This window comes from Piliocolobus tephrosceles, chromosome 3 (assembly GCF_002776525.5).
Source record: "Piliocolobus tephrosceles isolate RC106 chromosome 3, ASM277652v3, whole genome shotgun sequence".
In the NCBI taxonomy this organism is placed as follows: Eukaryota; Metazoa; Chordata; class Mammalia; order Primates; family Cercopithecidae; genus Piliocolobus; species Piliocolobus tephrosceles.
In genome coordinates, this window is record NC_045436.1 from 77,860,422 (window position 1) to 77,886,193 (window position 25,772).

The 25,772-nt window shown below is 35.6% G+C and overlaps 1 protein-coding gene across 1 annotated transcript in view; it reads right to left on the reverse strand.

The window, feature by feature from the left end:
* Nucleotides 1-18,793, reverse strand: part of STPG2 (sperm tail PG-rich repeat containing 2) — a 542,953-nt gene extending 524,160 nt beyond the window's left edge. The window contains exons 1-3 of the mRNA XM_031935322.1: nt 18,349-18,793; nt 9,673-9,785; nt 4,125-4,289 (exon numbers count right to left, since the gene is read on the reverse strand). Of these exons, the coding sequence (XP_031791182.1) occupies nt 4,125-4,289; nt 9,673-9,785; nt 18,349-18,457 (387 nt within the window). The 5' untranslated portion in view covers nt 18,458-18,793. The remainder of the gene's footprint in view (nt 1-4,124; nt 4,290-9,672; nt 9,786-18,348) is intronic.
* Between the last annotated feature and the right edge of the window lie 6,979 nt (nt 18,794-25,772).

The window sequence follows — 25,772 nt, forward strand, 5'->3', positions numbered from 1 at the left end:
GGCCTGTGAACTTCAGTGTGTTTGTATAGTGGCTGGTTTCCGTATTTAGTGCTTCCTTCTGGAGCTCTGGTAAGGCAGGCCTGGTGGTGATGAAGTCTCTCGGCATTTGATTGTCTGTAAAGGATTTTATTTCTCCTTCACTTATGAAGCTTAGTTTGGCCAAATACGAAATTCTGGGTTGGAAATTCTTTTCTTTCAGAATGTTGACTATTGGCCCCCAATCTCTTCTAATTTGTAGGGTTTCTGCTGAGAGATATGCTTTTTGTCTGATGGGCTTCCCTTTGTAGGTGACTTGGCCTTTCTCTCTGATTGCCCTTAACATATTTTCTTTCATTTCAACCTTGGATAATCTGATGATTATGTGTCTTTGGGTTGATCTCATGGATTACCTTACTGGGGTTCTCTAGATTTCCTGAATTTGAATGTTGGCCTGCCTTTCTAGGTTGGGGAAGTTCTCTAGGATGAATCCTGAGGTATGTTTTCCAACTTGGTTCCTTTCTCCCCATCTCTTTCAGGTATCCCAGTCAGTCACAGTTTCAGTCTTTTTACATAATCTCACATTTTTCAGAGGTTTTGTTCATTCCTTTCCATTTATTTTTTCTCTAATCATGTCTGCCTGTCTTATTGCAACAAGATACTCGTCAACTCTAAGATTCTTTCCTCCACTTGGTTTATTCGGCTATTGATACTTGTGATTGCACTGTGAAGTTTTCATGTTGTGTTTTTCAGCTCCATCAGCTCATTTATGTTTCTCTTTAAACTTGTTATTCTGGCTAGCAGCTCCTATAATGTTTTATCATGGTTCTTAGCTTCTTTGCATTGGGTTAGAACATGCTCTTTGAGCTCAGTGAAGTTCATTATTGACCATCTTCTGAAGCCTATTTCTATCAATTCATCCATCTCAGCCTCAGCCCAGTTCTGTGACCTTGCTGAAGAGGTGTTGCAATCATGTGGAGGAGAAGAGGCACTGTGACTTTTTAAGTTTTCAGCATTTTTGCATTGATTCTTTCTCATCTTTGTAGGCTTATCTTCTTTTGATCTTTGAGGCTGCAGGACCTTTGGATGGGGTTTTTGTGGGGTCTTTTTTGTTGATGTTGTTGTTGTTGCTGTTTGTTTTTCTCTTAACATCAGGGGCCTCCTCTGTAGGGCTGCTACAGTTTTCTGGGGGTCCACACCCTATTCGCCTAGGTCCCTCCCCCACCTGCAGGCATCACCAGTGGAGACTGCAAAACAGCAAAGATGGCAGCCTGCTCCTTCCTCTAGAAGCTCTGTCCCAGAGGGCACCAACCTGATGCCAGCTGGAACACTCCCATATGAGGTGTCTAGCAACCCCTGTTGGGAGGTCTCACCCAGACAGGAGGAACAAGATCAGGGACCTGCTTAAAGAAGCAGTCTGGCTGCTCCTTGGCAGAGCAGGTGTGCTGAACTGGGACAAATCCCCCTTGTCTAGACTGTCCAGACGCTCCAGGACCAGCTGGCAGGAAAGACTAAATAGAGTGTACTACAGAGACTGTGGCTGCCCCTCCCACCAGGGGCTCTGTCCCAGGAAGATCAGAGTTGTGTACATAAACCCCTGGCTGGAGTTGCTGAAATTTCCATTAGGAGGCCCTGCCTGGTGATGAGGGATGGATCAGGGTCCCACTTAAAGCAGTCTGGCCACAGTCTGCCACACCCACTGTGCCATGGTGTGGGGAATTCCTCCCAGTACAAACCACTCAGTCTCTTTGGCACTGGCAGAAGAAAACAGCCAACTGGAGCTGCAGAGATGGCAGCCACTCCTCCCCTAGGGAACTCAGTCATCTTAGGCAGTCTCCAGCCTGCTAACCAGCAGGGATTCCAAGCCAGTGGGTCTTAGCTAGTGAGGTTCCATGGGAGTGGGGCCCACTGAATGATGCTGCTTGGCTCCCTGGCTTCAGTCCCCTTCCTACAGGAGTGGATGATCTCCTGCCTCACCGGAATTCCCGTGGCCAGAGCATGAAAAACAACTGCATCTCAGTGCCTGCCCAAGTGACCACATGCCTGAGTGGCTGCCAACCTGAGTGACCCTGACAGCCTGCACAGTTCTGTGCTTGGGGATCCAAGGCCCTGGTGGCGTGGGCTCATGAGGGGATCTCCTGGTCCATGAGTTTCAAAGATCCATGGGAAAAGTGTAGTTTCCTGGACAGGGTAACAGGATCATTCACTGCCTCCTTTCGCTAGGGAAGGGAACTCCCCTTGCCCCATGCTGCTCCCAGGTGGGCCATCATCAACCCACTCTGCTTTTCCTCACTCTCTATGGGTTGCACCAACCGCCTAGTCAGTCCCAATGAGAAACCTGGATATCTTAGTTGAAGGTGAATTCACTTGCCATTTTCGTTCTTCTCAGTGAGAGCCACAGACCACAGCTGCTTCTAATCGGCCATCTTTGGCTGGTGTTCTGAGAATGTCTTGTTATTACAACACTTACATTGAACTACTTAGGGGTAAAGAGGCATCATGTCCAAAATGTACTCTCAGATGATTTAATAAAAATAATAATATAAATATATGGGGAGAAAAAATGATAAAATGTTAACACCTGCAGGATCTGAGTGAAGGATAAGATTATTATAAGTTTTTCTGTAAGTCTAAAACTATTTCAAAATATTAAATTATTTTTTAAAAAGAAACATCTAACTGGGAACAATGAATGAATTAGATCTAATATATTCATATGGTTAAATCTGGAAAATATAACAGTAAGCAAAAAACCAAACAACATATACACCAGATAATATTTATTTAAATTTTTAAAATCATAAAACAATATATATTATTATTCATATATGAATATGTAATGAAGGTTTAATTATTGTGGCAAAGGGTGAGGAATGAAGACAGGAAAATGGGGCAAACATCATAATAACATATTTCTTTTAAAATAAAGCTAATTGCAATGTGACGAAATTTTAACGTGTTTTATCTGTGTGATGGGTGCATAAGTATCCATTATTATTTTCATACTATCTATGTGTTTGATACATGTTACAATTAAAATATTTTAAGAAAAAAGATGTTAATGGTTCAAAGGATCTAAAACCCCCAAAACTTCCCAGTGTACCTTCTGCCACAAACCAAAGGGTTTTTGAAGGTGCTTACGTCTAAGCCCAAAGATGGAGTCATATAAGAACAAATAACTATAGAATACCAGGAATAAAGATCAAGATAATACTGAGAATGCCTTTTCTTTGCCCAAGATGTCTCTTCAGCCTTTCTTTAAATCTATACTTACTTTTAGAAATTTCCTCACTAGAATTACTTCTTCTACATCTCATTAAAGTATAAAAATACCATAGGTTCAAAGTACTATGTATTTCTGTCTCATAATTGAGTAAAACCAGACATACCATCTATATTCATTGTCTGTATTCATGGATAACACATACATTTCAACTGTCTCAACAAAATCTTGACAAGTCTGGTCAGGTTTGAAATTTAAACTCTGGATGAAATGAATTAGCTACATTATAACTGATATTTCAGTCACAGAGAAGCTCCTTATTTTTTAAATATAGGAGTTTTCTGGAATAAATGATGTTTACATTCTCAGATTCAAATTCTTTTAAAAATAAAATGTTATTTTTTTATTTTCAAATCCAGAAAAAGAATATCTATGTATTATTTATGATTATTCATTGTGGCAGAGACTCCTAATAATTTACTCCCATTTCTTCTTCTTCTGAGATACACAGACTGTATTGCCCATCCTTCCTAGCAGTTAAGTATGGCCATGTGACTGGCTCTAGCTGCAAGCCTGGCCAACAAAAGCTTCCAATGCATAATTCCTCATTCTTTTCTGCCAGCGGGATACAGATGACAACAAGTCCCTAGAGGATGACAGAAACACAACTGGAATAATCCTGTGTCCCTGAATCTCAACATGAAGGAAAGTCACTTAATAAGCATGTCCATATGAATGAGGAAAAAAAATTCTACTGTATTAAACCACTAAAATTTGGGGGTCTATTTATTACCACAAATAGTGTTACATTAACTAAAACATGTAATCATTTTTTTCTTGGAGAAACAAGCCAGAAAAAAAAAGAAACCCATATGTAAATCATAAACAATTTTCCAATTGTCAATATGAAATACATTATACTTACAAATTGAGGTTTGTAATACGCTGGACCAAGTGTACTGTCACTAGCAGGTGGAAAACATTTTATAATACTGCCATCATCATTAATATGATAACCATATGACTTTCCACAAGAAGGAATTGAAGGAACATCAACACTTCTGGTAAGTGCAGGTGCTCTTGAAATTTTCTACAAGGAAAACATTTTATATTATTTATTCCAAGGCAAGAGGAAGGGGAATGAAGAACCAAATATTAAAAGTTACTAAAAGGCAACTATTAAATATTGATTTAATGAGTTTCATGATATAAAACAAAAATGATTGTTTTGTTATTGTTTTTTTGAGATAGGGTCTCACTCTGTCACCCAGGCTGGAGTGCAGTGGTACAACTTGGCTCACTGCAACCTCTGTCTCCCGGGTTCAAGCGATTCTCCCCAAGACCTCACCCTCCCAAGTAGCTGGGACTACAGGCGTGCACCACTATGCTTGGCTAATTTTTGTGTTTTTAGTAGAGATGGGGTTTTGCCATGTTGGCCAGGCTGGTCTCGAACTCCTGACCTCAAATGATCTGCCAGCCTCGGCCTCCCAAAGTGCTGGGATTAGAGACATAAGCCACTGTGCCTGGCCAAAAATGTTTGTTTTGTAAAAGTAATTTGTTGCTTCATACTATAAACCAAGAGAATGTATTTCTATTAAATTTAGAGTAGAATAGAATATAATAGATAACTATTAAAGTCATCATAAGAAGCAAGGATTTTTCTCATTTGGGTCAGTTACTTATCTTGCTTAGTAAAACCATCATTACTAATTCTAAAAACAGGCAATCCTATTCACATCAACAATCATGCTATTATACTATCTGCTATGCAAAAACAAACTTTGTATTTTTCAGTAATACTTTCTGGCTTCATTCATTCCCAGCTCCTGACTTTTGCTTCCACATTTCCTGAGTCTTGTATAAATATCCTAAGTATGTAAGCTATATAGCAGGAAAATGTCTATGATGTAATGCTAAATGGAAATAGCAAAATATAAAAGTGAATTATGAATATAGCTAAGTTATGTGAAATTATATATAAATGTATAAAGTCACATACCTCTATAATTTAATACCAAAAGATGTTATGCAAAAATTAACAGAAAATTAATGTTAGAGTCAGGAGTTTTAGGGTGATTATCCTTTTATCAAAATTTGGTTTAATGTAAAATATTTTATAATTTCAATTTAAAAATGAAGGTATAACATACATTACAAATATTAATATAAGATATATCAACTAAAAGTACTGGCATATAAAGGACTTAGTTATTGGGAAACTGAAATTATTAAGAATATATTGATTCCTGAAGTTTCTGTATGAATAAATTAATGCTATAGTTGCATATTCACGTGCCCATGTACAATTATGTTATAAACGTACTCTCAGTAGCAAATTTTCTTTTTCTTTTTCTCTGAGACAGAGTTTTTGCTCTTGTTGCCCAGGCTGGAGTACAGTGGCGTGATCTCTGCTCAATGCAACCTCCACCTCCTGAGTTCAAGCAATTCTCCTCCCTCAGCCTCCTGAGTAGCTGGGATCACAGGCACATGCCACCACATCTGGCTAATTTTTTTGTATTTTTAGTAGAGATGGGGTTTCACCATATTGGCCAAGCTGGTCTCAAACTCCTGACCTCAGGTGATCCACCCACCTCGGCCTCCCAAAGTGCTGGGATCACAGGCATGAGCCACTGTGTCCAGCCGTTTTTCTTTTTTAATACAATTTTGCCGGCGGGGAGGGGATGTCTCACTGTGTTGCCCAGGCTGGAGTACAGTGGCATGATCTTGGCTCACTGCAACCTCTGCCTCCCGGGTTCAAGTGATTCTCATGCCTTAGCCTCCCAAGTAGCTGGGATTACAGGAGTGTGCCACTATGCCTGGCTAATTTTTGTACTTTTTTAGTAGAGACAGGGTTTCACCATATTGGCCTGGCCAGTCTCAAACTCCTGGCCTCAAGTGATCTGCCCCCACCTCCCCGGCCTCCCAAAGTGCTGGGATTACAGGTGTAAGCCACCACACCCAGCCAGAATTTTATTTTTTATCAAATTAAAGACAACCATTAAGTAGCTTCAGTAATACCTATGAGATTAATTACCAAATTAAAATAAGAAACCATTGAATGGCTTTCCCTCCTTTCAGTACATTTAAAAAGTATTTGTGTCATGTCAAGACTTTCCAAAATATAGCCCCTACCTCCATTCTTGATTCCTACAACTCTCCCTTCACTTCTGTACTCCAAACATTCCAAAGAATTTTGTTCTTTCCGGTAATATATCATACTACCAAACACTTCAGTTTCTTTATTCATGTGGATTTTTCTGCACATAAAGTGGGAAAAAATATTTTTTCCCATTCCTTTTAACTACTCAGTGAATCCTTCTTCAAGATCAGGTCCAATTTGTCTCCCCTATTCCCTCCAAAGACTCTCTACTTTGAGCTACTACTGAACACTGTATTATGGCTCTAAGATTGCTAGCATTTCATTAACAGTATTGTACTGAATTTCATTCATTATTTTCCTGTTAAAATTATACATCTCAGGAAGCAATAATTTTTTCTATGTATTACCAACATCTAACATTATATGTATGGCCACATAGTCACTCAAAAAATATTTGATAAACTCCCAAAGTAAATGAACATTTACTTTGTCCCCACACACGAAATATCTGATATTTAAATATGCTTACAAAATTTAACCTCAATGTCATTGCACTGATATTATTCAACTAAGTACTTAGCCTTAAAATATATCTTCCTAAACAAAAAACTGATCAAAATGTAATGAGCTACATGAAAAAGTTATGACAAGAAGGGAACCACTCTAAACAAACAGTGACCAAATCTGCTCGATAATAGTATTTATTTCAAAGAGGTAGCTTTTGATGTAAAAATTATTAATTATATAGCGCCCAATGTACCTTTTTAAACATACCACATACTATTCTTCTGTACAAATTCTTCATTTCAGTTAAAATAACCTTCTCATTATCTTCCATAAGAATCTCACTTCTGAATCTTCACTCATGTAACACTCCAGTTTGGAATCCATATTCCAACTCTGTTCTTCAATGTCATGTCAAAACCTCTATAAATCTTCCATAAATTATGCCTTCACATAATACAGTAATCCACCTTTAAATTCCTATGACATTTCATTACATGATCATTCATTTAGCAACTGTCACATCTTGTCTTGAATTACCGGCTACCTATTTGTCTATCTCCCATCTAAATTTTAAGCTTTTTTACCTCAGGAATCATATTTTTAATTTATTTTGTTTATATTTTTTCCTTCCTTGCCAGGAAATATATTATTAACAGTACTTAACACAGAGTTTCCTCTATACATAGGTAAACCACTCAGGTAGTTTGTAAAATCTCCCTTACTTTTTATTCACCACAGATATTGAAAGTGACTATAGATTTATTAGGAGCAAATATGAAGTTAGACATGAATACAGTTAAAAACTAAAGTTTATTTACTTATAAAATAACTAAAATATAAATACTAACAAATCTAATTTTTATAGGGAGGCTTTTTAAATGTACTTAATATCACATAAAATATTAAACCTTGACTATTTTAACTTAAAAAAATGTCATTACAAGTATAATTTAAAATAGAAACGTACTGACTGAAGATGCTCTCTGGTCTCTAATACATTTCTGTTCATGATATCTTGTGTTCTAGGATAAGACTGACTATAGCTTGCTGGTCCTGGATTATCTGAAATAAACTTCTTAAAACGTTTCTCCCGGTTTTGTAGACTACGGCCTCCTTTTATGTTACACTAAAATGGAGAAGAAGAAAAAAACCTTCTGATACATAAAAGAAGCACTTTACAATTAATTTCTACTTGATAAACATTAATTATTATCAGAAAACAGTTTTAAAACGCAAGCTAAGAAAGTTCACCCTTTGACTGAAGACATAGTTCTAGTAAAAGGGGATAGCAAGAGAAGATAGCAATTATAGTTGTCAGTTTTAACTTGAAACTCAAAACTGAAATTTGCTCTACTTGGATAACTTTGAGAGAGTGCAAGAAAACTCTGTTTTAAAGAAGAAATCAGAGATGGGAATTCCCAAAGCTGTAGAGCAAGAATAAAAGCCCTTAGAAAAAATTTTACCCCTGAAATGAACTGAAAAAAAAAAATAATGTTGGCATTCATATTGAAGAGGAAAAGCAAACCCTTCAAGGTTGTTTAGTGATAATTATTTTCACGAATAACATTTTGGTCATTTCCAGAAAAAATTATAAAGACTTATTAGCAACAGCTTGGTTTTATGTTCAGATTAATTTTAAACATTGTTTATTACAGAGCAAACATTTGGGTAGAATCTTCCAGGGCTCTCCATGCTACATATCTGGATTTTCCAGAATCTGAAAATTATCAATTGACAAATATTCAATTAATTTGGGTAAAATTACATCATAAAGATTCCTGTAAACAATTACAGTGCAATCATTTCAAAAAGATGAGTTATGATAACAGTGGCTGGTATTTGATTGATCAGCTAAGATTTTAAGTCATTGATCTACAAATAGCCCTTTTCACATGTCCAGTTGCTCACAGTCACTGTTCACAGAGCCTGTCTCTAGTGGGCACCTTATTCAACTTCACTCAGCTTTTAAGAAACATACAAAGGAGGTCTTCTTTTAAAAACTGAGTCAAATTTTATTTTTAAATAGGCAATTCACTACTTGATTACTATTTTTAAAAGATCAGAATTTCTATGTTTAAAGAGTAGATGTATAAAAATAACTTTAATGATTTATTTTACAAAAACACTAACAAGTTGAACAAAAAGTAAAATCCTGTGAAAAGAGAAGAACTTTTCAAATTTTGATAATTTAAAAGCCATTGCCATAGGCTCTATGATCACACAAATCAAACTGCAATCTGCATCTATATCGATCACTTCAACAAGGACTTTATCTGGGCCTCCAACAGGTGAGTTAAAGGTCTGCTGGGATCAGCTATCAGCCAATACATATAAAGGCAAAATGTATGTGAAAATGGCAAAAGGTGCCATACTCATGACTATGAAGATATCAGAGTTATATCTACTATTTCTAAATATGAATGAACCATTGAAGATAATCTGGTCACAGACTCTTGAGATTGTGCAGAAACAGGAGACAGATGACACAATGGCAATGGCTATAGCTTTAAAGCATGGCACAAAAACAAATTCTTTCACTCTACTGCCATTCCTCTTCTACACATTTTGACTATCTGCACAACTTCCATGGGCCATAATTCATTCAAGAGTCCTATTCTCTCTCAAGAGACCATACAGCATGTAACAATGTTTTGTGTCTTATAGAATATGTAGAATAATGAAAAACATCCAACCCAATCATGCAACCAACATCGAATACATTTATTTTCTATTATTCAAATTATAAAATATAATTTGAAAGTAAAAGACAGTATGAGCAGAAAATAAAATACAACAAATGACATTTGTTCTATTCAGGGAAGAAAACACGATTTTATTAAGTCAATTATAGTAACTATAAAGTTACCTGTGCTTCTGAAACATTATAGTGTCCTGGACCTGGAACAGCTTTCTCAATGCTAGAGGCAATGGTAAAAGTACTTTCTCTGGCAGTCAAAGAAAGAAATGGTGCATAACTACCTATAAAAATAAAATAACATGACCAGCAGATAAGATAGAAGTCCAAGGATTTCAGAAAAAAAACACTCAAAATATATATAATCATGAGTATCCTCAATTGTTAAGGCTTTATTTTCAGAACTAACAGCTAGTCAGAGAAGTTATTACATTTTTTAAAATCTGATATAAGATAAGAATTTTTTATTAATATATTAAATATAAGAACCTAAAGACCTGAGACTTATTGAACAACAAAAAAATACTAAAGAAAATAAAACCCTCTTATCTTCTAATCATTTTTGGTGGGGACAAAAATGGCAGTTATATTTAGTTGATAAAACATTTTCATCCTCAGAAGACCATTGTTTTATATTTTGAAATAGCATATATTATTTGTAGAGAACATCTTATACAAACTTGTAAAGACAGCCTAGATGGAAATAATTTAAAGTGGGTTTACAGCAGATCATTCATCATGTCTCCTTGCCTAGGCGCATAGTTGGTATCAGTAAATATTTCTTGATTGGCTGACCCTAAACAAAGGTTCACAAATACAAGACACAAATTTCTTTGGAACAAATAATCATAAGGTTATACAAACTTGAATACTCTACTGAAAAACTGATTCTAAAAAATTCAAGATCTGTATTGGAAAAATTATTAGCATTTAAGCAATGTGGATGTCAAAGAAGAGAAGGGAGAGAATAGAGCAGCAGCTATATTCAAATAGGTAATAAAAGAATGCAAGTGAAGATTCAAAACTTTTACACTAAATCTTGTATACTAAAGGAAAATGTGTGCTACTGTAAGAATGTATGGTGATAATATAGTAAAATCTTGCTAATCTGGACTAATAATAAAGATACTCTATTTAAAATAAAATAATGTGTTTCTTTTGAGGCCCACATGTATTAAAATGCAACCAATGTCAAGAATTATTTATCTGTGTTAGGTATTGCAACATAAAAGAGGTGAGCAAAATATAGATCTTACCTCTAAAAAAGTAGTATCTTGAAGCATTAAGGAAAGTATTGTAATAATTTTAAACAAGGAAAAACATATCTAATGCCATAATGGAAGACATATGCAAATTCAAAAAGAAGAGAATTTCTTATCCACATTGAGATGATCAGGAAAAACTTCATGGATGATGTTAAAATTCTAGGTGTTAATTTAGTGACTGATGGTTTTAGCTGGTTATCCCAAATCAGAGAAGAAGAGAAGAGGGAAAGGTAAAAGGAAGGGAAAGGGAGGAAAGAAGGCAGACTGACCTTCAAATAAGTTACAAAGACCAGAAGACCAAAAATCCTTAAAAGTAAGCCAAGGTTCATTTTGAAAAGGCAACAGTTGTCTGGTAGAGCTGAGAAATGCAGGACACCAGTGAAACATTCTTACTTACTCAGGGTAAATAGCCAGAGAACAAGAACCAGATTTCATTCCAAATACACATATAAATACACCCACATACCCACTCAAACTACATATAAAATGAATCATACAAATTACCAGAGAGTGTACTTTCAAGATGCAGGAAAATATGACCCATAAAGAGGAGAAAAGTCAATGAAAAGAAACAGATTGAGAAATGAAAAGGTGGAATCAGCAGACAAGAACACCATCTATTATAAATATTCTTTATATATTCAACAAGGTAGAGAAAAGGTGAACATGATGACAAGATAAAGGGAAGGTATAAAAAAGGCCCAAATCAAACTTACAGAATGAAAAATACACTGGATGGAATAACAAATGTTTGTGGATTAATAAAATATATCTTTTCTCAATTCTTAATCCCTTTAAAAAATATAGATGATCGATGACTTGTGATGGAGTTACTTCCCAATAAAATAATTGTAATTTGAAAATATCATAAATTGAAACTGCATGTAACATACCTAACCTATAATAGCATAGATTACTTTACCTTAACATGCTCAGAACACATTAGCCTAAAGTCGGGCAAAATTATCTAATATAAAGACTATTTTATAATAAAATGTTGAATATCTTATGTAATTTATTGAATACTGTACTGAAAGTGAAAAATAGAATGGTTTTGTGGGTACTGGAAGTTTGGTTTCTACTGAATGCATATTACTTTCACACCATTGTGCAAAATTCAAAAAAATGTTAAGTTGAATCATCATAAGTAAAGGACTGTCTGTGATCGCTTAAAGCAAAAATAGTCTCAATTTATTGAGGCATTATAGCAGATGTAGAAGTAAAATGTATAACCACAATAGTACAAAGGGTGAGCTGGGGGAAATGGAAGCATACTCTGTAAGGTTTATTTACTATATATGAAGTGGTGCAATATTATTTGGAGGTACACTGTAATAAATTAGAAATACATATTGTAAACCCTAGGCAACCACTTAAAAATAAAACAAGAGAAGTATAGCAAATAAGCCAATAGTGGACATAAAAAAAGAATTATTTTTTAAAAACCTTTATTCCTGTAACAAAAGTAAGGAAAAAGGAAAAAGAACAGATGAGATAAATGGAAAGCAAATAGCAAAAGAGTACATTAAAGCCCAAATATATTGATAGTGAAATTAACTATAAAAGTTCTAAACACCTCAATTAGAAGGCAGAGATTGTCAGATTGTATAAATAAGACCAAACTTTATGCTATCTATAAGAAACTCTCTTAAGATATAAAAACAGAAATTAAAAGGATAGACAAAGTTATAACATGCATCCATGAATTCAAAAAGCTGCAGTACCTATATTAAAATCAGACAAAGCTGGCTTTAGAACAAGAAATAACAGGGATAAAAGATACATTTCATAATGATAAAGGGGTCATTTCATCAACAGGATTTAACAATCCATAAAGAAAAGAAAGGAAGTTATTACCATAATAATCAGGATAGTGTTTAACTGTATGGGAGAACGAAAATGTTGAAATAAAAAATACCAAAAAGAACTTTTTGGAATGTTCTATTTCCATTTTCTTTTGCTTTTTGTTTATAGTTTCCTGTACCCACTGATGGCAAATCTATTTTTTAACTGAATATCTTCTTTTTAAGGTCTACATTTATATTTTATGTGGTTTTCTATGTAAGTATTCTATCTCATAATAAAAGGGTTTTAAGTTTAGGTTCATATGAACATTAAGGTAATCTGAGATAAATATGAAAACTAAGAAAGTGAAACCCACGCTACTTCTGAGGTAGTTGGCACCAGAATACAGCAGGGCCCCGTAAATGAATCTACCTTAAACAAATGTAAAATTAGTTGGAGAGTACTGAAATTCATATAAAAGTTAAAAAAAATATATACTACCCATGTACTCAATGTATTATTAATACTATTAATGGTAGAATATATATATACACACATACACACACACATACATATATGAAATAATTGAGTAACAAAGAGAATCAAGAAAGCTGGCACTCATAAAATCTTCATTGAAGTTTTCCAAAATTAATTATATAGAATCTTTTGTCAATAAAAGTATACAAGAAATATTGAGCACAAGTAAAACTACAAAAAAAATTAAATGTTTATAATGATACACTCCATGAGAAGGAACTTACTTGTTTATTTATTCATAACTGTGTGCCTAATGTTTACAGTGAGGGTGACCAATTAACAAATGATCTTCTAAACTAGTCATCCATTCTGTAATAGTGAATGTTTTATTATGTATGGGAGATATGCATGTATGACAGGCAGTGAGGGTACAATAATGAATAAGATAAAACCCTGCCCTCAAATAGTCGATAAGCCTGACAAATAAACAATTATGCTACAAAAAGCACCGCCAATAATTAAGGTATAAAATATAGAAGAGGGTTCTGGGGAATTAGAGATGGTAGAGTTTGATATGGGACATATGGCTATATTGACATGTGAAGTGCCAACTACAAATTATAAATCAAACTGACAGAAAGAAGAAATTAAGTATATAGAAGAAGAGATTTAAGAAGAAAGAAATGAGTTCAGTTTGGGATATATTGAGTTTGAGGCACCAACAGAGAAAGATAAATCAAACTGGTATGGAGCAATAGTCAGTCAGTCTATGCTGAAAGAGAAAGTGGGCAGTATGTGATTAAAGGACCAATTCTATAGCCGCAACTACAGCCACAAAAGAAAGAAAAGGACATTTTTCACATATAAGCAGTAATTAGATCTTTGAAACATGTACTCATCTTCAGGACAACAACATATACCGCAATCACATACATATTATTATCTAAACTTTAAAAGAGACAGATTGCATTCCCTGATGCAGCTATATTCTGATAGGCTAAAAAGATAAAATTATCATTGTTGATATAAGTACACAGGCACAAGTATGAGGCCATAGCCAACTTATCCTTCTGTGGCCAATAAAGCTAGCCACTCCCCAACCAAAAAAGAAATCTGGGAAAGAATATTTTTAGGAGATGATGTCACCCAGCTTAGCTAACTAATCGAGAACCAATAGATACAACTAATATACAGCTGATATTTATTATATAAATAAGCCAAAAAGCAATGAAATACTCCCTGGCACAATAATGCCAGGAATACTCACATTCGTAAAAGGAGTATGTTTTTATCACATGATACTAGGCTGGTTGTCTCTGGGGAATATTTACTTTAATAAGAGATGTTTGTTTCTCAGGTAATCGTGAGAAAATCAGGCATAGCTCTCACTAATCTGGAATTTGAGTATCCAATCTCTCCCACCTCATGAAAGCAGAAAGAAAAACAGCTTAGTCCTGTCCCCTCAGGTTGCAATTCCTGGGTAGAAAAGAGTCTCCCTGATCAAATGGCCTACAGCCAATGAAATCGTTTCAATTAAGGTAAAAAGAATTTCATGAGGAAAATGCAGAGACAATACCCTGAAGGACTGGCCTGGCCAAGCAGGCTACAGTGAGGGGACAGTGGGAGAGCGGCAGTTAGGGGAGAAAGGTTGGGAATAAAGAGTATCGGTATCTAAGGCTCTAAGGTATTTTCTTCTTGCGAAATTCAAAGTAACAAGTAAGTTATATAAAGTCCCTACATCTGTTCTTCCCACACTATGCTCCACAAAATGAACCTGACCCTTAGCTGAAATAGTTGTACACTTCTGCATAGTCCCATGTGTTACTGGTCCTAAAGGTACATGAAGTAGTATGTACCTAGGAAAGAGATGGTAGCTACTTTTAAATTATCTTCCAGAGAATCCAGCAGAGAAATCACCAAAGAGACACCTGTTCCTTCTATTGATTTTCAGCATATTCTCTCTTAGTATTGCTAAAACAAAACATACAGGATGCAGCTGCTCAAATTTCCCCAGCATGGAATTTCATACTTTATCTCACAGATCAACAAGACACAATCCTATAAAACAGTAAAAGGGTTTTACCACACGCTCCTTACTTCTCTCTAAGCAAAGTTACAAGAGTTTTAAATTACGCTATATGTGGCTCATTATATTTTAATTTTATTTCAAGATTACTGTTTGTTTTTTAACTTATATGTTATGGTATTCAGCTAAAAACTAGGAATAATGGAGTAAAGATCATGGTTATTGCCCTCAAGCAGCTCACATTTTAGTGGGTCTGCCAGATAAGTTAACATTAATTACACTATAGAATCAAAGTGCTATAAAAGCCATTAAGGAGTCAAAGAAGAAAAACCTGAGAAAGAGTAGAGTCCGTGAACAACTTCACCTTACCTGAATCTCAAAGAAAAAATAGGAATTAGCCAAGTGAAGAAAGAAAACAGTGTACTGGGCAAAAGTATCAGCAGATACAGAGGCACAGAGGTGAGTGAGCCTGAACTTAAGAAAACGGTAAAGTTGAAATTGCTGAAATGTAGGTCAGGTGGAGGTGGAGGTGTGGGAGATGAGGTCAGGGTCCAGAACATGAAGAACATTATAAACCATGTTAAGGAGTTCAGATTTTAACCTTGATGTTACAAAGGATTTTTTTCCACAAATAACGTAATATATCTTAGAAAGATCACTCTTGCCACAATATAGAAGATGAAGACTGAAATAAGGAAAAACAAGTAATATTTTATAGGTTTAATTCAAAATAGAAATCATGAGAGCTTGAACTAAGTCAAGGACAGCTAAATGGAAAAGAGGAATTAATCAAAGAGGCACTGAGAAGATAGAATCATTAGGTGTTAATAATCAACAGTAGTAGTCAGGGAGAAAAGAGTCTAGAATAATTCCAAAACTTAAAGTTTATCATAAACTAATAGGGAATTTTCATAAAGGGACAAGTATTGCTGGAAAAAATTATGAGCTCAGACACTTAAAACTTTGATGCCAGAGACTATCTAGGTAGAGATGTTCAAAAAAGTAACTGGTTATGACTCAAGGACATCAACAGCAACAACAACAAAAAAAAGAATTAAAAAGAAAAGAAAAACAAACAAAAGTGACTGGCAGTGTTGAAGGCCGAAAGATTAGGAGAAAGCCCATCTTAGAGACATAAATCACCTATATCTCTTAAGATTCCCTTCTGGGAGTCATCAGAATCAGAATATGGATAGTAGTCTATGGACACAAATGAGAAAGTACATATGACAAAAGCAACAAGCAAAGGATGGAAAGTACAGTATATAAACATTTAAAGATGTTTCAAATGAGAACTAAGCTCTGATTTTTTTTTTTTTTTTATCTTGCCCAAATTCCTATCTAAGGGGTCTAGGGAGTCATGCCCTACAAACTATAAATTCTCATCAGATGGGTTTTATTTAATCCTATATATGACGACTTACTTTCCAATCTGACTCTGGAATAACATTATGAGACAAGGAAGAAAGTCAAAATGTTTTACCCAAAAATATATTTCCTTGCCATACCTTGAAATTGCCCTGCAAAGTCTCTCGTGGGAAAAATCAACATTCTATAGAGAATTCCCTTTCCCCTTCATTTTCCTTCCTTTCCAGACACAGGAGATAATCAACTAAGAGCCAGCAACCCTTTTGGGTCTGATAAGAAGCATTTTACAACCTGCGCTTTCTCTCTAAAGTCTGCTATCTGAACGATTCCTCTGCACAAAACTTGGTCTCCACAATCCTTTATCTAACCTGAACATTCCTTTTGATGCCAGTCTTCAGATAAACTCAACCAATTGTCAACCAGAAAATGTTTAAATTTACCTATAGCCTGGAAGCCCCCACTTTTGAGTTGTCCCGCCTTTCTGAATGAAACCAATGTATTTATTAAGTGTATCTGATTCATGCCTCACGCCTCCCTGAAACATAAAACCAAGCTGTATCCCAACTACCTTGGGCATATGTTCTCAGGACCTCCTGAGGGCTGTGTCACGGGCCATGGTCACTCATATTTGGCTCCGAATAAATCTCTTAAAATATTTTACAGAGTTTGACTCTTTTCATCAACAAGAAACATAAAAACATTTAAAGAAGGCCATGAAGGACTGCTTGGAGACAGGGAGAAAATGTTGCCCTGATTCAGCATTTAACAAATGTTTATTAGGTCCCAACCACATCCCAGACACTCTTCCAAGACAGTAGTTGGGAAAAAAAAAAAAAAAACAGGAGAAAATGATGTTACATTTTGGAAAGAAGTGTTTCCAAGAAGCAAGTGGTCCGTTGTGTCAAAATGAAGGATTGCAAAGTGTCATAGGTGGTCATTGTTAGCCACCTATGACTGTTGTTGGGGGAATTAATGCTTATAATGCCCAACTCCATTAAAATAAAGACATAGAATAAGCTGCAAGAATAGTGATATCAGATGCTGTGAAGCAGTACAATTCAACATGTGAAACACTGACAGAAGTCAAATTTGTACTCCACCCCAAGAAACCTAAACCAATCCTTATCTGATCAGTCATGTAACAGAATAATGGATCCTGGCATTTGCTGGAAAATACATAGTGTAGGTATGGGGAAAATGCAAGTTAAGAAAAACTATCATTTGGACGGTATTAAGCTCCAGAAAATCATCAGAATAGAAAAAGTAGAAAGCAAAATTGATGTATTTATTTTTGCCTAAGTCACTAACTGCAAACAAACGAGGAGACAAATATTATTTAAATTATCCATCCCCACTCGCTGGTCAAAAATATAGCTTTTCTTTACAGAATGTGGAGAAAAGGGGCTCCCCTGAAGTGTGTCAGAAGATGAGGATGGTCAGAAAAATCTGTCTGAAAAAAAAAAAAAAAACGGAACTATCTTTAACTATCACTGCAAAATAGAAATATAAGCTGCATCTTAGTAAATAAATGTCTCCGGTTAATGGGAGGAAAGGTGTGAGGCAGGCAGGATTACAAAGCAATGAGACAGCGGGAGGTAAGGGCACAGGATTTGGGGACTCATATAGTCAACAGAGCCAGGAAATCATCCTAGACCTAAACTGCACAATCAAAAGTAGGATGTAAACAACTATTGTAGAATCAAAAGTCCTAGACATATGCCCACCAGCCTTTTGAAATGGGGCAAGTGATACCACCAGTCTCATCTGTAAAATAAAAGTATAGTGTTTTCCTTGACTACTTCATGTTTTGTTATATTTACAAAATGATGCTATTCCGCTCTATGTTTAACTCACAAACACACAGAAGCGGAGCGGGCTGAAGATGGGATGCCTGTCACAGGACATCTGCCTCTCCCTACATCTTACCTGTCGTCTGCTGCTTCAGGAAAGGTACCTGGTAGGATCCAGGACCCACATGGGCCTCAGTGCTGCCACCTTCAGCCAATTTGAGCAGGCGGGGAGCCCGGTCATACATAGTGCCCGGGGTGGTGGGTGCGCTGGGGAAGGGCAGGTGCCGAAAACGATAAAAACAAGGCGGCTACAGGTGTGGAGAAAAAGGAAGCCGACACCAGTCTGAGGAGGCCGGGACAGAACTTCCGTAAATAGAGAAATTAGCATTGGGGTTGTCTTCCCGCCCGCTCATTGGTATCAGATTTCCTCAAATCGATTTCTAGCCCTGTGGTAAAGTAGAGGGGTGAGCAACTAGAGATTAGACGTCCCATACAATCATCAGTTTGCCAGGAACGCTCCACCAAAACTGGGGATCAGGGATTAGACGTTCGCCCTGGTGCCTCCGGCCCTGACTCCGCCCACTTCTCTCCGCCCGGAAGCCTGGGGAGGAGGCGGGCCCAGTCTCTGGGGAGCGAGGTGGAGGCGCCTCCCTGGGCCGAGCCCTCGGAGCATGCGCGGCGAACCGTGAGCCCTCCACAGCTCTCTCCACCCGGAGCCCGGCGCACCTTGAAGAAGGCGGTACTAAACGTCGTAGCTCTTGGGATCCCGGTAACTACTTAGGTCCCGAATTTTTTAAGTGTGCAGAAGAACCTTAAAAAATGCGCTAGGAAAGGTGAGGACTAACTTGACCTTGATCTGCTTCCCGACTCAACGAACCTAGGAAAGAAAAAAGCAGTAGCATGAAGCAGAGAGCTTGGGGTTCCCCAGGTTCTCCCCGACTGCTACTGCAGCTCCACTTGTACTCACAGAGAAAAAGCACCTCTGATCTTAACCCGTAGATAGTCCAAACTAAGACAAACCCAGGGGTTAGGGCGGTGACAAGAAATGGGGAGCCCAGAAAAAAAAAATCACGAAGAAGATAAGGGTAAAAAAGAAAGAAATGGGGACCCCAGGAAAGGAGGCGAAAAGCTCACCAACTGAAGCCGGGCAAGTGACTGAAAGCTGCCGCTTTTGTCGGATGCCAGGCAACCACAATATTGATTCACCTCTTTATAAAGCAAAGGCACTGAAAAAGCTCAGTCCACCCCCACTAAACCATGGGTCTCAACCTTGGGCAACAGAAACCTAGCTTGTCCTTGGGAGCTTAAGGAATCTATGTCAGAATCCACCTCTGCTTCTCGCAGGCTGTTTTTTCCGGGAAGAATTCTGTCCAGATTCCAAATATCCTCAAAGGCTTAGACGAATCCTACCTTGATCATACCTCACCTCCAAATGATCTACAGTACTTTAATTTGTTCCTACTACAAGTTTTTATAGTTTTCATATTCTGTAGCATATACACGATTTGCCACTCAATTCTATGCAACATTTACTGTGGCTTCATTGTGCCATATATGTCGGAACCCACTCCTTGCGAGGCTATATGCTTCTCAAGGATGTATCTGTAATATCTTTTTTCCTGTTCAATAGCTAGCTAAATTATTTATGCACTGAAAAAACACGAATTGGTGTATACTATAGGTTCCATCCCTGCTAAGTTATGAGGATACAAAAGCATAAGAAAGTCCCTGCCCTCAGGTGTTCTCTCTCTAATGGAGAAAGAGACGTATAATCCAAAACAAGAGGTGGCAAAGATTTTTTTTAATGGCAGGAAAACGAATATTGTAATATTTTGGAAACATCTCACCAACTTCGATTCTCCCTGCATTCTGTCAGAAACCCTCATAATTCTCTCAACGTTATTTTAACCTTATTTTCCAAACGGCCACCTGTACCCATTCAGAAGAGCTAGATATTTACTATGACATATTAGAAAGAGTCACAGAGATGAAAGAGAAAAATTCATGTGCTCTGTATGACAATCCAGTGGTGCTTGTAAATTTGCCCGCTATGTCCTTAAGGACATCATTTGCCCTTGATGATCCAGACAAGGCTATCACCCAAACTGCAAACTCAGGTGTAGGCCACGGTTGCCGTAGGGACTGATGCAGAATTTCATGCCCCGTCTGGCCATTCTGTCTGCAGCAGTCTGCGTTATTGTTTGCTGAGATATACATAATTTTGGAGATTGGAAATGGAAATGGTAAAGCCGACTTTATATGCTTTCTGTGTGATTTGATTTTCAGCCATTGAACGTAACCTAACTTAGACAAAGGGAGTTCCTCGTTGCACGCCACCACCGCCCCTCACCGGCAGCTCATTTGCAGGCCTCTAAGGGAGAGTTTCTAACTGAGTACCAGCTAGGAATACATTTACCTTGCCTGCCTCCTGAGTGAATGCTTTTTCCTCAAGGCTTACAGAAATGAGTAGTTCATCAGTGGCAGGACTCCAGCGTTTCTGGGTCTTCTGGCCAGATCCTACCTAAATATTACACCACTGAAGTACAACCTATATACTCTTCATGATTTGGTAATAATTGGTCTCTCAAAATTCTGCATTCTTAACAAAAAAAATCTTTCTTTTAAAAGTTTCTATGAGACCAGGTGCAGTGGTTCACACCTGTAATCCTGAATCCTAGCACTTTGGGAAGCCCAAGGTGGGAGGATTGCTTGAGGCCAGAAGTTGAAGACCAGCCTGAGCAACATCGCGAGATTCCACCTGCACAAAAAAAAAAAAAAAAAAAAAAAAAATTTAAAAAATTAGCCAAGTAGGAGTTTGAGATTACAGTGAGCTATGATGGTTCCACCGTACTCCAGCCTGGAAGACAAAGCAAGACCCTGTCTTAAAAGAAAATTGTTTTAGTATGAAAATTTCTATTTCCTTGATGACTGTGGCTATGCTCTCTATATTTCCCAGCTATTATTTCCTCCTTATGGTTCAGTAATGAGAATGATACACAGTATTTCAAGATTGGAAAATACTTTTTAATGAGAAAAATAAATCTTTCTCATTATCTCATTGTAAATATTTATTCAATAGTCTGGAATTAGTATACTACGAAAAATATTAATATGTTAACACAGAATTATAATTAGATATAAATATGAAATAATGTGGTTCAGCATTTCTAAATTCCTACAAAAGTTTTGACGCTAATTAACCACACTGTATAACCATTTTACTGTATTAGTAATTCCATAGATAGAACCTATGTTTGAGCTAAGATTTATTTGAGTTCAAAATTTGGGTTCTTTCCATTTCTCCCTGCTGGCTTATGCCAGAATAAACTTCAAAATGAAGCTTGAACAAGAACAAGGCCCAAGAAATTAAACTAATTCAATATTGAATATGTTGGCTGCAATGAAGAACAGAAAAAGCATATAAGGTAAAAACTAAAATCCAAATGAAGTATGGAGTTTAGTTAATAACAATGTATTAATATTGCTTCATTGTTTCTTCCTGCTTGCTAATTCCATCTGCACTTACACATACACACACACATTTTTTTGAAGACAGGGTATTGCTTTGTCTTTCAGGCTGGAACACCATGGCACCATTATAGTTCACTGTAATCTCAAACTCCTGCCTGCTATAGGAGCAAATAGCAGAAACTCTCTGTGGGTTATAGATTGGGTATCTCTCTGTACTTTGTAATTTTTCTAAAAATCTAAAACTTTTCTAAAATAAAATGTTACTTAAAAAACAGGCATGAATACCAGATGAAAATTACAACTAAGTCTTACATAACTTAAAAAAGAGATAATTCCAATGTTATTTAAAATATTCCATATTATAAAGAAAAAATTCCTTCCATTTTATTCATGAATGTATATAACTTTAATACTAAAACATGTCTAAGAATCTACCAAAAAGGAATAATACAATCAATCTCTATCATAAATATGTATCTAACAAATAAAATGAAAAAATAGCAAACAGAATCTGGCAATGGTTTTATAGGATAATATATTAAGACCAAATAAGTAACTTCTCTATTTGCTCGGATAATTCAGTTTTAGAAAACCACTACATAATCTTCTATATTAATAAATTATCAAAGAAAATAATATATGTTCATATCAATAGATGAAGAAAAGACAGTTGAGTGATCCTCCTACCTTGGCCTCCCAAAGTGAAAAAAAAAAAAAGAAAAGAAAAAGAAAAAGCATTTGATGAAATTAAATAGCTATTTGTAATGATAATTCTACATTTAATGGAAATTGAGGAATACTATTTTAATATAATAAAAAATACCTTAAAAATTAAAATCAATAAGTGTTATCCCAACCAGGAAATACTAAAACTATTTCAATTAAAATAAAAAATAAATAGAAATGCCTCTATTATTATTACTATTATCTAATAATGGTGTGTCATGCTTGCTTCGACAGTACATATACTAAAATAATGGTGTGTCTATTGAATACAAGAAAATTAAGTAAAATAACTGATATTAGTTGGAAAGATGTAATTGGACACCAAAATAGTACAGGAAAATGTAATAAATTACCCTAGGATTACAAGAGAATTAAGTGCAGTGACCATATTAAAGTTAAATATATAAAAATCAGTAGTTTTTATCTATCCTAACAATTACCTAAAAAGGAAATTGGAAAAAAATCTCATTTTCAATAAAGACAAAAATAATGACAGAATTACGCAAAGGAAACGCATAGAATATAGACAAAGAAGATAGGAACAAATGGAAAGACATCAAAGTTAAATAAGAAAACAATATTAAAATATCAGTTCTCCCAAAATTAGTATATATTTCTATTAGAATTCACCTTTTTTTTATATATATAATAATGTGGGGGAATAGAGTATGAGAAAAAGAATGGTGAAGAATAACTCTGATTTCCATGAATCAGAAGATACAGTGGCTGTAAAGCCATTATAATCAAATCAATGTGGCATTGGCATAGTAAAAGACCAGGAGAACTAAAGAAAGAATCCAGAAATGTTTTCTAGTGTGTGTATGTGAATTTGCTCATGTGTGTCTGTGTGGTGTGCGTGTATGTTCCAATAAAACTTTATGGGCACTGAAATTTGCATTTCATGTGAATTTCACATGTCATAAAATATTATTCTTTAAAAAATTTTTTCAACCATCTAAGAATGTAAAAAACATTTTTGTAATGGTATGAGAATAAGGAAAACAATAACAAATGCGGTACTTTCTTTTTAAAAGTATGAATGGAATGGTAAGGCATTTTACTTTTCCTTCTAAGAACGTCAAATGAATAATAAATAAAAAGTCTTTTTAAAGTATGGTGTGTGCTTTTAGAAACTGAAAATTGATGAACTTGGCACTTCTTATTCTTTTTATTCAGTATGTTAAAAATGGAAACTGTATTGAGGTTCAAATCTCAGTAGCTCAACTTATAAATTGTTGACAACAAAATTTAAGAATATATTTACATGGCATTTGTAAAAAGCTACCGTCTTGCATAATGGTCCCGAAGGAGTTTATTATAGTTTTAGGAGATTCTCAGTTGTTGGGATTCTGTCTCAGCATGGTACAGTGTTTTATTAAATATAGGTAACTATATTTTTCTATTATATATACAAATCACATTAAATTGATTTGTAGTTCTCATTGATTTAGAGGCTAAAGCTAGCCTGACTTCAGCTAAGTACTTTAAAAATCATTACCTTGAATAATATTCAGCCTTAAAAAGGAAGGAAATCCTGTCACATGCTACACTTATTTTAATCTTCAAACTTTGAGATTCTAGGAACTGAAAAATAAATCTTAAAAAAAAAACAAGGGTTTTTATTTTTAGTAAAGGGCACTAGATGGCACAATTCCACCAACTTATGCTAATAAAATCACTCATCCTTTTATTCACGTATAACATAATTTAGCTTTATAGCTACACCTAAATAATTTAATAAAAAACCTATACAACAAATATAAAAGTTCTTGAAAATATAATATTTCTAATATACAACATTTTATATCCTTGTTCATGAACAGAATAACCAGAATCCCAACCCTGCATGAGTAATTTGTTACCCAAAGTAAATAAGTGTTTCTCTATAATAAAATGCACCAAAAACTTACAGATATTGAACATTGATTTGTATCAAATATACATTTTATATAATAATATATTAAATAATATAATAAATATAAAGCTATCAAACAATAAAGTAGATTTAATAAAGTATATTAAATATAATAAAACTCTATCAAACAATAAAGTGAACTGGTGGTTCCATTGACTACAAATGCTTCAAATAAGGTACTAGAAAGACTATCTAAACGCACACAAGTCTCATTTATTTTTACTAACTGCTTGCCTTAGACCTTAGTTTCCTCAAGCCTAAAAATGAAAAAGCTTGTCTAGAAACAGTAGGAAATGATTAAAGTCTACTTGATTTACCATTCAGTCGACGTGTTATTCCTTTAAAGTATCGTATTTACCACAAAAGACCCAGATCTGTCCAGTGTTTTTACTATCACTTCATTTCCTGGGATTATTTATAGTTCAGAGAGCTTATCAGTTCTTGAGCTATGTTTTGACATATGAGACGTAGCACATCAGCCAAACAAACAGAATGTACACTGCACTTGTACCATCTTCCAACTGTGGCTTAGGATCTTGGAGCAGTCCTGCCTTGCCATTAGATGGCAAACACTCCTGCTAGGTGGTGCAATCAACAGCAGTAGAAAGAGGTTCTAAGAGAGAAATGCCCCTACTTAGGTATTCTTTTCCGATGAAAAAGAATATCTTAGGAGGAAAGTCATCATCTTGGGCAAAGGTAACAGCTTCTAGAAGGTCACATATGAAGAGGGAGTAGAGAAGATGACATCTACCTTGCTACATACACTGTCACAAGTTATTCTACATATTAATGGAGGGACATGGTATACAGCTAGATTTCTTTTTACATTGCAACAAACTAGACAGAGCACGGTGGTGGATGTGGAGGGGACTGGGAGTGAAAAGAAGTTACAATTCCTACAGAGGAACTCTTAAAGAAGTAAGGGAGACTGTTGTAGTTTGTGTCTATAAATGGTTTCTCAATGGTAATACTAACTGGGCAGCGGTTTCTTACAGGAAGTTGTTCCCAGGTATCTAAGGCAGCTTATCTATAACAGGTGGACTAATATTCTCTCTGTATCTGCCATAATCCTATTAAATGTTTTACAGAAAGACTTGTAAGAAACCCAAATTATAGCCATTATGCTGCTGTTATCAGCTCAACAAGTTAATCAGCTCTCTCTCTCTCTTTTTTTTTCCATTATATGATGTATCTTAAATTATTTAATAAGTATTTATTCATACTCATTCCCAATGTTTTGCTCTCATAAACGATGGTACAATAAACATTCATGTACATATATTTTTGTTTTCTTCCATGAGTGTTTTCATGAGATAAAAGTGGAATTCTGGGTGTAAGGATATGAAACATTTTTGGAACAATGAAATTTTCCATTGGTATTACTTAATTGCCCTCCAAAAGATAGCACTAATACCCTCCCCAAAAGATTGGCTGCTTATTTTCCCACA